This window comes from Trachypithecus francoisi, unplaced genomic scaffold (assembly GCF_009764315.1).
Source record: "Trachypithecus francoisi isolate TF-2019V2 unplaced genomic scaffold, Tfra_2.0 Lachesis_group5, whole genome shotgun sequence".
Classification (NCBI taxonomy): domain Eukaryota; kingdom Metazoa; phylum Chordata; class Mammalia; order Primates; family Cercopithecidae; genus Trachypithecus; species Trachypithecus francoisi.
This window is the reverse complement of record NW_022681470.1, coordinates 35159761-35174403: the sequence shown is the minus strand read 5'-3', so window position 1 is coordinate 35174403 and position 14643 is coordinate 35159761. Positions and strand designations below refer to the sequence as shown.

General features: G+C 36.8%; 1 protein-coding gene across 6 annotated transcripts in view; it reads right to left on the bottom strand.

Annotated features, from left to right (window-relative positions):
- The window catches only part of RASAL2 (RAS protein activator like 2), a 393297-nt gene that overhangs the window by 40890 nt on the left and 337764 nt on the right, over nt 1-14643 (bottom strand). For all 6 annotated transcript variants that reach the window (XM_033200815.1, XM_033200816.1, XM_033200817.1 and 3 more), the window contains one exon: nt 472-625. In XM_033200815.1, the coding sequence (XP_033056706.1) occupies nt 472-625 (154 nt within the window). The remainder of the gene's footprint in view (nt 1-471; nt 626-14643) is intronic.

Genomic DNA, 14643 nt, shown 5'->3' with positions numbered 1-14643 from the left:
TACTATTGTAATGTTATTGTTAGTGTTGTCCCCTGATGAAAATGTACTAAGAATCAAAATTTTTTTTTTTTTTTTTTTGAGACGGAGTCTCGCTCTGTCGCCCAGGCTGGAGTGCAGTGGCCGGATCTCAGCTCACTGCAAGCTCCGCCTCCCGGGTTTACGCCATTCTCCTGCCTCAGCCTCCCACGTAGCTGGGACTACAGGCGCCCGCCACATCGCCCGCCTAAGAATCAAATTTTACTGAAAGGAGACAAAGCTAAAAGGAATGCAAAGCTATCTTCAATAACTTTAGCTGCAAATGTGATCAGATGAATAGATTTCTAACTTTTTCTCTGTAAGCAGATAATTTCTAGCAACTGAAAACCAATTAATTAAATCATCAACTGTACAGTAATGAAATCGCAAAATTACTATACAGAAAATCCAATTGTTGTTTAACTATTCTTCCTTTTTTCTACACTTTATTTTTACCTCAAAGCAGAAGTCTTGTCCAAGGATGCTACTATGAAGTGGTTTCACTGATACAGGTTCCCCTCTACCAAGATCCAGACATTCCACTGCGCTGCATGGGCTCAGCAAGGATTCATGAGAACGTGACTCTTTTAGTTTAGGCAGCCCACGAGACCTAAAAGTAGAAAAAGATATTTAAGGTAGTGTAACTTGGCCAGCAAGGAAATGAAGGTCTAATGCAATGGAGGATAACAATAAATGTACAAATACCTAAGGGAAGAAATAAATGAGGAACAAATTAATAGTTAATCTACAGTAACAATAATAGTAATCATATTTACGTGGCAAATATATTCTCTCTATAAAACTATGTGAGTACATATACACTTTTTTTCAATATGGCATAAAAATATACTATAATTTTACTAGTCTTAAGTGAGCTTCAAATCCCATTACAGACATTGTTTTTTATTCTCATTCCTATTTTGGAAGATGGAGAGACATACACTCTTTTTTTTCTTTTTTTTTTTTTTGAGACGGAGGCTCGCTCTGTCGCCCAGGCTGGAGTGCAGTGGCCGGATCTCAGCTCACTGCAAGCTCCGCCTCCCGGGTTTACGCCATTCTCCTGCCTCAGCCTCCCGGGTAGCTGGGACTACAGGCGCCCGCCACCTCGCCTGGCTAGTTTTTTGTATTTTTTAGTAGAGACGGGGTTTCACCGTGTTAGCCAGGATGGTCTCGATCTCCTGACCTCGTGATCAGCCCGTCTCGGCCTCCCAAAGTGCTGGGATTACAGGCTTGAGCCACCGCGCCCGGCCGAAACATACACTTTTTAAGGTTATCGAATATATTCTTTCTTATGCAAAGGTATTGCCAAAAGACAAATTATTTCTTTTGGTTTTTCATGTTATAGCTTTATCCTCTTATATCATTGACAAAATAGTAGTGGCTGAATCTTCATTTTGTTTCTTTCTACTTTGGCAGAACACACACACACACACACACACACACACACACACACACAGAGTCAAAGCTAAGCTTTTTAGCACAAGACCTTGTCTTTCAAAAGTCCTGATTTCCATCTCAATATAGAATTCTTTTCTGGCAGGCTTTTGGTTCTATACATGCTTTACTGTATAAGTATGAATAAAGAATAAAATGCCTTGAAGAAACCTCCCACCATGGAAAAAAAGGCCCAAACTCTCATCTAGAAGACAGATCTCTGTCAGCACCGTTCAGTCATCCTGGCTGATTTTGTTTCCTAGTTGTTTATAAGAAGAATGCTAGGAATCATGACTCTTGTCACTACAAGAGCCAGTACTTCACTGCCTTCCTCTTGAAAGAATTAAAGGAGTCAAACATATGAAGTACAATATTCTTGAATGCCAAACTGGATGGCCATGCAGTTTGACTCAATAATTATAGTATCTGTTGCAGGAAACACCCAGAGTTACATATATATATTTCAAGCAGAAGTACTTAGTAATAAGGATAAAAGGAAATGCCTTGTGTAAAGACAATTGTTTTTATAAAACACATTAAATAAGCAGCTTCATTAAATTCCTTGAAATAACCACATCAACACTAAAAGGAACTTAAATATTTAATGTCAGAATAGCTTTTGGTTAAATTACAAAGTAAAAAGATATAAGAAACTAGCACTAAGGCTGCTTTCTCCTTTCTACCTTTATTCTAACATTCTTTAATCAAATTTCATAAAATAAGAAAAATCTTATGCTTACAAGGATTTTAGTTCTTCTTCTTTCCACACACACACAAAAATAAGCCACCATTTAAAGTTTAGGCTGCAAAACATGTGTTCTGATATTTAGTAATTTTTAAAGTAAAAAAGTCAACATTTATATTTCTTGTGGATAGTACAAAGTATGCGCAAAAGGGACAAATGCTACCTAATGTTTTGTATCTTAAAATGACAATGTTTATTTTTCTGATATTGGTCAAGAACAAAAAATTAAAATATTTAAAAATAAAAAAACAAAAAAATTACAATGTAAGCTCCATATTTATTTCCCTTTGTTCTATGTATAAGACAATGACATGTTATATACTGCAACTATAGTACCTCAACTATAAATAATTAAATGTTAGAAAGATTATACTTTAATTATCATATAATCTTTCCCAATATGCTACATGGGAAGCCTGATTCAGGAAACTGGACACTGTAATCTTTCTTAAACAAAACAACAATTCTAGCCCATTTTTCTCAGGAGTTGCTGGAAGGAAAAATCCTCTCATGCTCTGGGGTGAGCATCTCAACATTAAGGCATGTTTAAAACAGAAGGAGGTATGACAAAGGCTTACTTTTATTTTTTAAATTCTCTAGGAAAAATTTCTAAAGCATAAATTAATTTTATTTCAAACAAAATAAATGTCTACCTACATGAAGCAATGGTAGAGCCACCTGGCAGTGCAACCCCAAATCATAGCGATGCCACATGTCCCGGTATAGCAAGTCACTTTCTGAGCTATATGTCAGAAAACAACTCTCTGTTTAGAAGACGAGAACAAATAGAAGATGGCTTCTTTGTTGCCTTTGGTTACTGATAACATCTTTGAATAAATGTTTTCCAGGTGTTATTTCAAGCCTTCCATAGAAGCAGAAGAGAAACATAAACAACAGATCAAGACTCCATCTATCCAATTTGTAGGATAGGTAATACTCCTTCAGGCTGCACCTAGCCCCTCAGGTAACAAACAAGGCACCTGGGCTCTAGGCTGGGCCTGTTGCCATGGTGCTACACCTATAAGGAGATTAGAGCTGGAAGGCACCAAGGAGAAGCTATGTTGAATAACGCAAGGGGCATGCTCTGCAAACATGGCAAAGTTGATTTACTTTAAGACAGAAAGGAAGGAATGGTGAGGCTTCTATCCGTTTCTATGAACAAGTTCACAGTAAAAGGCAATAGAAAAGAGACGAGGCCAACTCTGGGAGTGGAAGATAATCTCTTATTAAAACCTCTACTAGGTGGCTCACGCCTGTAATCCCAGCACTTTGGGAGGCCGAGGTGGGCAGACCACTTGAGCTTAGGAATTCAAGATCAGCCTGGGCAACAAGGTGAAACTCCATCTCTACCAAAAATACAAAATAAATAAAAAATAAAAAGTAAAACCTCTACTAGGAACTAACTTGAGAAACTAGCTTGCTTCATATACTATTCCCACGCCTCTACCAGAAGCTATTTCCTGTATCTCATCTTGCAAGTACAAAGCTTTCTCTCACATGTGTTCTGTTTCCTTTACAGTGCCTACTATGGTTTAATGTTTCTAGGTATTATTTTACTGAAACTTACCTGGGTTACATATTTTTTTTTCTTTTAGAGAAAGATGGTGAAAACTATTTTTTTTCACTGCATTTCCAGTGCTGAACAAGTTTCATTTTGATACTCAGGTCCAACTTCAAATGTAGCCATAAGAGGATTTTTTTTTTTTTTTTTTTTTGAGACGGAGTCTCGCTCTGTCGCTCAGGCTGGAGTGCAGTGGCCGGATCTCAGCTTACTGCAAGCTCCGCCTCCCGGGTTTACGCCATTCTCCTGTCTCAGCCTCCTGAGTAGCTGGGACTACAAGCGCCCGCCACCTCGCCCGGCTAGTTTTTTATATTTTTTAGTAGAGACGGGGTTTCATCGGGTTAGCCAGGATGGTCTCGATCTCCTGACCTTGTGATCCGCCCGTCTCGGCCTCCTAAAGTGCTGGGATTACAGGCTTGAGCCACCGCGCCCGGCCACCATAAGAGGATTTAAAACTAAGCCAGTTGGAACTGTAACTCCAAACTCCTCCTAGTTACCAAAATTTCAATTAATACATAGTTCAGAACCTCATATTTTTTAGCATTTTTAACGTGTGTGTACTGAATTGAAAATCAAAGTCACTAATATGTTCAACATTATTACTGAATAAATAAGCAAGCCCTCCCTGTATTGGGAAGAAAGTGTCTCCGAAAAGACAGAAGTAATTCCCAGAGAAGCATAGTAAACAGGAAGATCAAATAGCCTGGGAATGGCTTGGGACAGGGGAGGCATTATTTGTACAAATATTTCAATATAATAGCATTAGTAACCCCAAGTTTCTTCCAATTCATGTTTACCTCCTCCTGAATTGATTTTTCTTAGATCTACTAACTACAGTAGTCCTGTGTGGCACCAGAGTTTACTCCTCTAATGGAAAGCAGAATGTGGATTTATTGGGAGAATAATGAGTTTAAAATAACGATTCCCAGTCCAATCTGACAATGGCCTTCATCAAAAAATCTAACCCATCCTTGAAAGTGGACTTTGTGAATCCCTTGACTACAGGTCAGGTTCTCTCCCTGACTATTTTCCATACTGCCCCATCATCCCAAACACCATGTAAGAATAATTCATGTATTGATTTAAATTTAAAAAAACTGCTTCCCAGAGGCAGTTTTACTTCTAATTAAGGAACACCATATTCTTTATATTCTTATCTTAAGGTGAGCAGACAATCTTGATTTGTGTGTAAACTTCAAGACCTCTAGCAATGTGATAGGTAATGGTTAAAATCTAATTGCTTTGCTGATGAAAATCACCTGCTGCTTCTGACTTATTTAAGAACTACAAGGCAGGTGAGGCTTTCCATTACTCACTAAAGTGAATGAGTATTATATTGCTTGAATCCTCACCACTATACGAAATCAGTCTTAAAAGATAAAAGTGAAGGGCTGGGAGATGGGGAGCCAACATACACATAACAGCAGATACACTGGTGAAGAAAAAGGGAATAAAATAACACTGATTAGTGCAATTTTAAGTAAAACACAGCTGGATTTTCTCAGCTTAACCGGCCAATTTTTCAAAATGTCACATTTCCCCCACAGCTCCAATGAGGCTTGGTGGTGCTAGCTCAATCTGCCACATGTTTACAAATTTAGTTCCAAATTTAGGAATTGGGAAACTTTTAATTAAAAATGCTTATTGCCACATAAAATCCTGGACTCCAGCGCAGGTGAGTTTCTGCTTGGCTTGGCAGTTATGATTCCAGAATGCTTCAGTGAATTCCTGATGAGACAGCTCAGCCAGTAAGCTGGGTGCAGCAACATACTGTTGTATTTACCAGTTTGCATTTCTAAGGCACTCACCTTGTTTGAAAATGTCCTAGGTAGTAATTAACAAAATTGGGTATCCTAATACTCTACCAGCAAGTTTATATAGTGTCTAATCAGTTTTTTAAAAATTGAATTTGAGCTTTCACTTTGGGAAAAATGTAGCTTTACTTGCTCCCTGGATTTTATTATTTTCCAATTAAGTATTTTGTGAAAATATTCAACTGATGTTTGCCATTTGAAAGTGCAGATCCTTTCTTGTATTATAATTGTAAAGGTTTCCCTCCCTGGATTAAAAAAAAAAAGAAATTAGAACTCATTTACCAGAGCTCTACTTATGTGCAAAGACTTGTTCACCCTGAGGATCCTGATAGCACCGGCTGAACTGGTTTCCTGCTGTAGTTAAAGCCAGTAGTCTCTACTGCTTATATTACTCACTGATTTTTATGTTAGCTTAAAAATACACACCACACCATTCACACTAGAAAGCTATTTATGGAAACATAACATATAAGTCCTACTTCTCCCTGCTCTCAACCTCTAGACAGGATGGTCTAATGGGACCAGCTGGTAATGATGAAGGATGTCAGCCTGAGTTGTCACTCAGAATGAGAAACTCATGGTAAAGAAATATATCAGCATAGACAAAAATATCCTTACCTACTTTGTACTTGGTACATATACATGTAGACATACAGTGAAGGTGGATACAGAAGGAAGACTAGATTATAAACATTAAGATATGTTCTAGGGAGTAGAAAATCCAACTTGCCTCCAAGATGATAGACACTAGGGAATAATTCCTTTACAGAAACTGTACCATGTTATAACATATCTTTTTGTCCTTAAATTGCAAATGTAATATAATCTACTAGTACCTATTAAACAAATTCAATATAAACACAACTATATTGAATTTTAAAAAACAGAAACTAAACCAAACCAAACCAAACTTGTAATCTCCTTATTTCTGATTTCAGTTGCCAGACTTTTAGTCTCATAATTGCCATAAAAGTAATGGGTAGAAGAAGGATAAGAGAGGAAAAAAACTGGTGAAGTTCAATAACATTGACTTTTTTTTTTTTTTTTTGAGACATAGTCTCACTCTTGTCGCCCAGGCTAGAGTACAGTGGTGCAATCTCAGCTCACTGCAACTTCCGCCTCCTGGGTTCAAGTGATCTTCGTGCCTCAACTTCGCAAGTAGTTGGGATTACAGACGTGCACCACCTCTCCCAGCTAACTTTTGTATTTTTAGCAGAGATGGGGGTTTTACCATGTTGGCCAGGCTGGTCTCGAACTCCTGACCTCAGGTGATCTGCCTGCCTCAGTCTTCCAAAGTGCTGGGATTACAGGTGTGAGCCAACACGCTTGGCAACACTGACTTTTTAATAATTCCTAAACTCATAACTGACTTGCTTTCCCATTAGTTTCTCATTTGGTTGAATACATGAATATATGTAAGAATCCATCAATCTAACCAATAATTAAGTGGTGTGCATTATGGGTCAGGCACTATACTAGAGGTAGATGCAAGGAATACAAAGGTGAAGACTTAAAGCATGGTCTGTGTACTCACACACAATTTATAATCTAGTGAGTTAACAATCCATTATAATACAATGTGACAAGACTTATGAAAAAGGATGCCAAAAAAGGCTCTCTGAGCACTAAGTAGAGGATTTTAAGGTGGGGGTGGTTCAGAGAAGACTTCTTGGAGAAAACAGTAACATAAAGTTGTAAACATCTTCACGGGGATGGGATGAATTTCATTATATGCAGGTGTGGAGATCTAGAGACAACGCATAGCATGTGAAAAGGCCTGTATGAGAGTATGCAAGGCTGTGGTGTTCAGACAGTGAAAGAAATTCAGCAGTGTGGTTCTACTATAGTATGGAAGTTAGAAGGAGAAGAGGCTGGGGTGTTGAAGTGGGTGAGGCCTGGTGAATAATGAGGTTTGAGAGAGATTATAGACTTGTAGTCATGTGTGGGTATTTAAATTTGATCACAATACCAGTAGATGTACATCGGAAGGCTTTAGGTGGTAGAGGGGGAATTACATGGTAAGATGTGTGTCTCAGTAAAACTACCTTGGCTAAGGAGTGGAGAAAGAAAGGAGTACACAGAGAGTGGAGAGAAAAGAAATGAAAGACCTGGAAACCAGTTCATTGATTATGGTAGTAATCTGAGTAAAGATAATGAATTAGACTAACAGATATGGGGACGAACTAGATGGCACAGAGAGAGATTTAAGAGGTAAATAGGCTTTGATGACTGGAATGCTGGAGGAACTGGGGAGAGGGTATAGTCCAGGACAACTGCTCATTTCCAGCTTGAAACACTGGGTGAAAGATGGTGATGTCCTTCACAGGGATAGGAAAGAGGAGGCAATACTGGTTGAGATGACAGTACAAATAAAATCAAGTTTTATACAAGTTGAGTTTGAGGTTCCTGTGGGGGTAGATGTGAACGTGAAACAGAACATACATATTGAGAAGATAACCTAAAAACATAACCTGAGGCATGTTAACATTTAAAGCTACAAAACTGACAAAAGACACTGAAGAATTTGAGAGAGAAGAAAAACCACATGACTTAAGTATCACAGAAGGCCAGGAAAGAGGGGTCTCAAGAAAGGTGGCCACTGAATTTGAGAATTGAATTTAGAGGTAATTGGAGATGCTGGCAAGAGCAATTTCAGAAAAGAGGACAAAAATGAGATTTCAGTCGGTTGAGAAAATGAATGAAATATGAGGAAGTGAAGATTAACTCCACAAGTCTGATTGTGAAGGGGTGACAACAGTAAAATAGCTAGAGGAAGACATGGGTTTGAAACAGTTTTTTAAAAAAATTAATCATCTTTTAATTTTTCTCCTTAAACAATAAGTGATAAATACTCTTGGCAAAAAATTCCAGGAGTTCAGAAGGATAGAAGGTAAATAATAAAAAAAGGGTACCTCCCACAACCTCCTATAGAAAGGAGGCCATTAACAGTTTTTGTGAACCTAGAAATATTTTATACAAAGGTACCCATATATGTATATAATTATATAAATATATGTAATATATATTACATATATTTATATAACAATATATTTGTATGTATTTAAAATAATGTATTTAAATACAAACATATCTATATATACATATTCATTTACATAAGTGGGATGGTACAATACCGTTTTTAAGAGAATATTTTGGACTTCTATCCATATTGGAACATATAGTTTGTCTCTTTGTAATGACCACATAGTATTCCTTTACATGAACTTGTAATAATTTACAGTCCTTGGTGACCATCTAAGTTTCCTTCTTTTGTGATTAGCAACAAAATTCAGAATATCTTAGTACATATTATCTTCATGCACATGTGCATATATTCATACTTTGAATTCTCAGATGTGAAATTGCTAGATCCAAGGAAATATGCATTTAAATTTCTGATATGGCTCAATTACCCTCCATAAAGACAACATCAATTTAAGTGTCTATCAGCAGTGCATGTTTCTACATGCTATCTTCAACATGAGATGTGGCTGAACTTCAAAATCTCTTGCCTGTATAATTAGTAAAAAATGGTATTTGATTATGACTTTAGTGTGCATTTCTTTAATTATGAGATTGAGGACATTTGTACATGTTTATTGGCAATCTCAGTTCCCTTTTCTGTGAATTATAAACTGCTATTCCATGTTCTTAAGCCATTTTCCTAATTGTTAAAATTAACTGATATGTAAACACTCTTTGTATATTAAGTAAATTAGTTCTTTTTCTGTCATATTTATAATTATTTCCCCCCAGTTTATATTGACAAAGAGTTTTTAAATTCCAAGATCATAAGAAATAAGCTATATTTTCTTTTAGAGTTTTAAAGTTTTCATTCAATCCATTTGGATTTTTTGGGAGAGGAGGAGAGATGAAAAGAGTACAGTAGGGAGTCAGCTTTATATTTTTCCAAATTGCAAAAATGTGATCATAAATTGACTCAATTATTACTGTACAGTATTCTGCTGGTATAAGAGGGGTGTGTGTGTGTGTGTGTGCGTGTATGTGTGTGTAATTTTTTGCCTTTGTTTTTCCCTTCTTTCTTATTTTGTCAGCAAGTTAGGATTCCTATCAACACACACAACAAAGAGTATAATAGAAAAAACACTCAAACTGAAGCCAAAAGCCCTACATATTCACATCAGCTCAAACCACTTATTAGCTATGTAACATACAGTAAATAATTTATTCTTTCTGAACCTTAGTTACCTCATTTAAGATATGTGTAGACAACGTGGATAATGATTTCTCTTCTTACATCTCACACAATTGTGAGAATCAAATGCAGTAATCTATAATTTCACATCTATTTCATAAACTGCAATACAATACAAATGTGAAGAAGTATGATTATAGACATAGACCTTCCTTGCAGTGATATGATATGCATTAGTTCATTTTATGTAAATTATTCATCTGGTTGAGATCAGGAAAGCTATTCTTGAATACACTCTTTACTGGAAGAATACAAAGATGGAGTAAATGTGTAGAAATATTTTTTTCTATTAAGATAAAGCATTCTAATGAATTTAAAATGCTATGATGCAATTAGAAACTTCAATTGGGTTTTAGTTCATAAAAGTAAGGGATCCTTAATTGGCCCAAGGCTGTAAATCTGGAATAGGAAACTCTATAATAATCGATAGCTAGCCTGTATTGATTAATTAATGGCCTGGAGTCCAGTAATTTCTGAGAAGCTGTCATATCCACATAGACCATATTTTAAAAGATTGTAATTCTTTATTATCTGGAAGTCAGTTTTGATTCTCCTCTTTTGTTTCAGGCTAACAAATGTGTATTGAGTTCCTCAATAGGACAGCCATCGTGCTAGGGGATGCGGATACAAAGATTGTATCCTGGAGGATCTTTCAATCTGCTGCAGTAAGCAGACATATGAAAAGGTAAATTCAATAGGAAGCAGTTAGTCCTAGAATAAAGGATGCAGAGTTGGCCACAGGTAGTTGGGGGGGGGTGGCGTAGGCACTTAGTCTAGGATGATATGTGGGAAGAATACTAAAAAGAAGGGAGAGAGCATGTAACTCCTGACTTGGGTACTGTTGCATGAGGATGAACTAGAAGTATACTTGACAAAGGACAGGGTATAGGAATAGGAAATGGCATTTGGGTTAGAAGAGACAGTAAGATCAAAAGCAGAGAAATAAGAAGCAGTATGGCAAGTATAATACTATAAAGAAGACTTGGCAGGAGTGACAGGACATAATATTGAGAGGGAAAGACTGAGCCATGCTGCATTTTGAAAGGTAGCTAAAGATTACAGATTTATAGAAGCATTACATACATAGGCAATGAGATATGAAAATTGAAGTTTCAATTGAGACACCTAGATAAAACAGATTCTGTATACCAAAGTCAAGTATCAGACAAACTGCAGCATTTACAAAGGAAATGTTTTAGAACCAGTTCCACTACCTTGATCCTCTCAGTTATGTCAAGACTACAAAAAGTGGTCAGAGAATGGAGAATGGGAAAGATTTTGTGAGAAACAGTTTTTGAAAGAAGTTGTGAGGCGCATCCTCCTGCTACCTACAAGGGAGAAGGGTAAAAGATACATAGAGGGCAGGGTTTGATTCCATCTCGGAAATCCAGATGATGAGAAATGACCAACTAACTGTTGGTGGCAGAGCAAGAACATTCATGCTTTTGGATAAGCCTGTACTCCTAGAGATTGTCAGGGCAAAAGATTTGTGGAGGTTTCCTGTGGACCGTAAGACTGTGTGATGAAGAAACTAAAGCATCAAGAACTCCTTGCTAGAAAGGATTCTCAAGTGAGCACTTTGAAGAGAAATGCATTTGTCAAAGTCAATAAAACCACAGGCGAGAGCTCCTCAGGGATAAATCTCTGAAAAAGTCCCCAAATTACCCCATGAGAGAAAAGTCAGCTTTAAATTTCTGTTAGGCTCAGAGCATTATGGAAGGCTAAGATAGCAGTGGTAGGATTTTCTTCTCCTCTTTCTCATCTTTTTTTTTTTGCTTCTCCTTCCCCAAAACCTGGAGGGTACCTAAAAACATGGTTAGTAGGCTAGAGGGGAAAAGCAGATGAGAGAAGAAAGTAGTCTACTATACTTCCTTCTCCAAAGGCAGGCAGACTGGCTGTAAGTGGTTTGGCTGGGGCAAGTTTGTAGTTTTGATTGGAATCTTGTAATATTTTAAACCGGGCGGGGTGCCATGGCTCATGCCCATAATCCCAGCACTTCAGGAGGCTAAGGCAGGAGGACTGCTTGAGCCCAGGAGTTCAAGGTTACAGTGAGCTATGATGGCACCGCTGCATGCTAGCCTGAGCAACAGAGCAATACCTTGTCTCTTAAAAAAAAAAAAAAATATATATATTTAATATACGTGTAGAATATATATATTGAGAACACCAATAACTTCTGAATTAAGATCTTTTATTTAAAGCAATCACAGATGAACTCTGGATCATAGACTTATATGTAAAAGCTACAATCATAAAACTTCTAAAAGAAAACATAAGTGAAAATCTCTTGGGACACAAAAAATTCCCCTGCAAACATTGCTTATCAGGATGTAAAATGGTACAGCCTCTCTGGAAAATAGTTTGGTAGTTTCTTATAAACCTAAACATGTACATACCATAGAACCCAGCAATTATACTCTTGGGCATTTACCCCAAAGAAGGGAAAACATGTTCCCAAAAACCTGTATCTAACTATTCACAGCAGCTTTATTCATATGAATAATAGCAAAAACTGGAAACAACCCGAGTCTTTCAATGGGTGAATGGTTAAACAAACCCCAGTACATCCATACAATGAAATACTACTCAGCAACAGAAGAAACAAACTGCTGATACATGTAACAATTTGGATGGACCTCAAGGGCATATGTTTAGTAAAAAAAAAAAAAAAAAAAAAAGGCAATCTCAACCAATTATATACTATATGATTCTATTAAACACTATTCTAAAAATGATAGAACGATAGAGATGAGAAACCAATTAGTAGTTTTTTAAGGGATGTGATAGGTGTGGGGAGGTGGATATGATTATAAAGGGGTAGCAGAGGGAGTTCTTTCTTGGTAATGAAAGAGTTCTTTATCTTGATCACGGTAGTAGTTACACAAATCTATACATATGATTAAATTGGATAGAACTACACACACACACACACAAATGAATGCATGTAAAAGTGATGAAAAGTGAATAAAGTCTGCAGTTTATTTAATATTACCATACCAATGTCCATTACCTGGTTTTGATATTATACTACACTTATAAGACCTCACTATTAGGGAAAGCTGGGGGGAAGGGTCTACAGAACTCTATGTACTATTTTTGCAACTTTCTTTATATAATTTCAAAATAAAAAGTTAAATAATTCTAATTAATAAGGAGAAACTCAAGAAGCAAAGAATATCGTTCCATAATTCCACCTACCTATGAACACTATACTTACTTTCAGGTGTCTTTTGACAATAGAAAAAGTAGACTACTTAAAACCATACTTTGTTAGCAGACCTTAGAATTGAGAACATTACTGTGAAGGTTTTCATTTGAGGGAAGTTTGGAGTGGGTGAGAATATTCTACTCCATATGCTCATCTTTACCTTTAGTCTTTGGTAAATTTAAGTAGCACTTCCAAAGCAAGGCTGGCAAGAGGCATCTGGAATCTTGGAATGCCTGACAATATAGTACCACTGTTTTCAGTCATTTCCTAGTTTTAAGTGCATGTGAATGAAAGGCAGAAACATCACAGAGTCTTTTTGTGTCCCAACACCCTCCTACATGACATGGCTTTAATGTGAAAATGCTGCCAATATTGATTCTAGGAAATCACTTTACTGGCTTTTATCTGATTAGATGGCTTTGGAACAATGATGACTTTGTGACATCCTATTGATTTTGCCTTTAAAACGTTCCTCTTATCTTGTCTCTGCCTCTTCATTTCCACTGCTACTATTTGCCTTAGAGCCTTCAATATATCTTCTTATAGCTTTTTGTTAACTGGTCTCTCAAACTTAGTATCTGCAAACTAAGTTACCTGAAATTCCACTGCTGGATTAATCCATCCATAGCAAAACTCTGATTAGGCCATTTCCTTGATCAAAAATGTTTAAAAGGCTCCTTGTTGCTTATAGGCTAAAATCCAAACTCCTCAGTTTGACATTCAAGATCTGCTTTGGGTGTGGAATATTGGATTGAAAATAATTTCCACTCAGAATTTTCAAGACATTGCTCCACTAACATCTAGTTTTCATTATTTCTACTGAGAATTCCAATGTCATCCCCTGACCCCCAACATTCCTTTGTATGTAACCTATTTTTTCTTTCTAGAAGATTTTAATATATATTTTTTTAAACCTTAGCATTCCGATATTTCAAGATGATACATATTTATTTGCCTATTCTTGGCATTTCCATTTCTTATACATGGAATCATACAATATGTAGTACTTTGTGACTGACCGGCTTACTATTATTATTATTATATTATTATTGAGACATAATAATGTCTCCCAGGCTGGAGTGCAGTGGCATGACCATGGCTGACTGCAGCCTTGACCTCCTGGGCTCAAGCAATCCTCCCACTTCAGTGTTTTCAAGGTTGAAAACATGCATACACATTGCAACATGTACCAGTACTCTTTTTATTGCTGATGAATATTCTATTGTATGGGTATATGATGTTTTTGTATATCTATTGATCAGTTGATGGACATTTGGGTTGTTATCACTTTTTGCCTATTATGAATAATCTTGTTATGAACATTCACACACAAGTTTTTATATGAATATATATTTTTATTTCTCTTGGATCTATGTAGGAATGAATTTATCAGCTGGGATTTTAATAGGCAAAAAGGACCTACAGATATAAATGTAGCTATCTGTAGGTCCGTTTCTCCAGGGTGGTTCAATTTCTCCAAACTGCTATGTGACGGGGGTAAGTCTGGCTGCTGACTTTCTAGAGCTGGGTGGAAGCTGAACCTTTCCAGAGTAGGTGGGTAAATCAACTTCCTATGCACAGACTGATAGCTGTCTAACCAATGTCCATCCCTCTCTCTTTCCTTAAGAACAGATTCCTATATTATTGGGC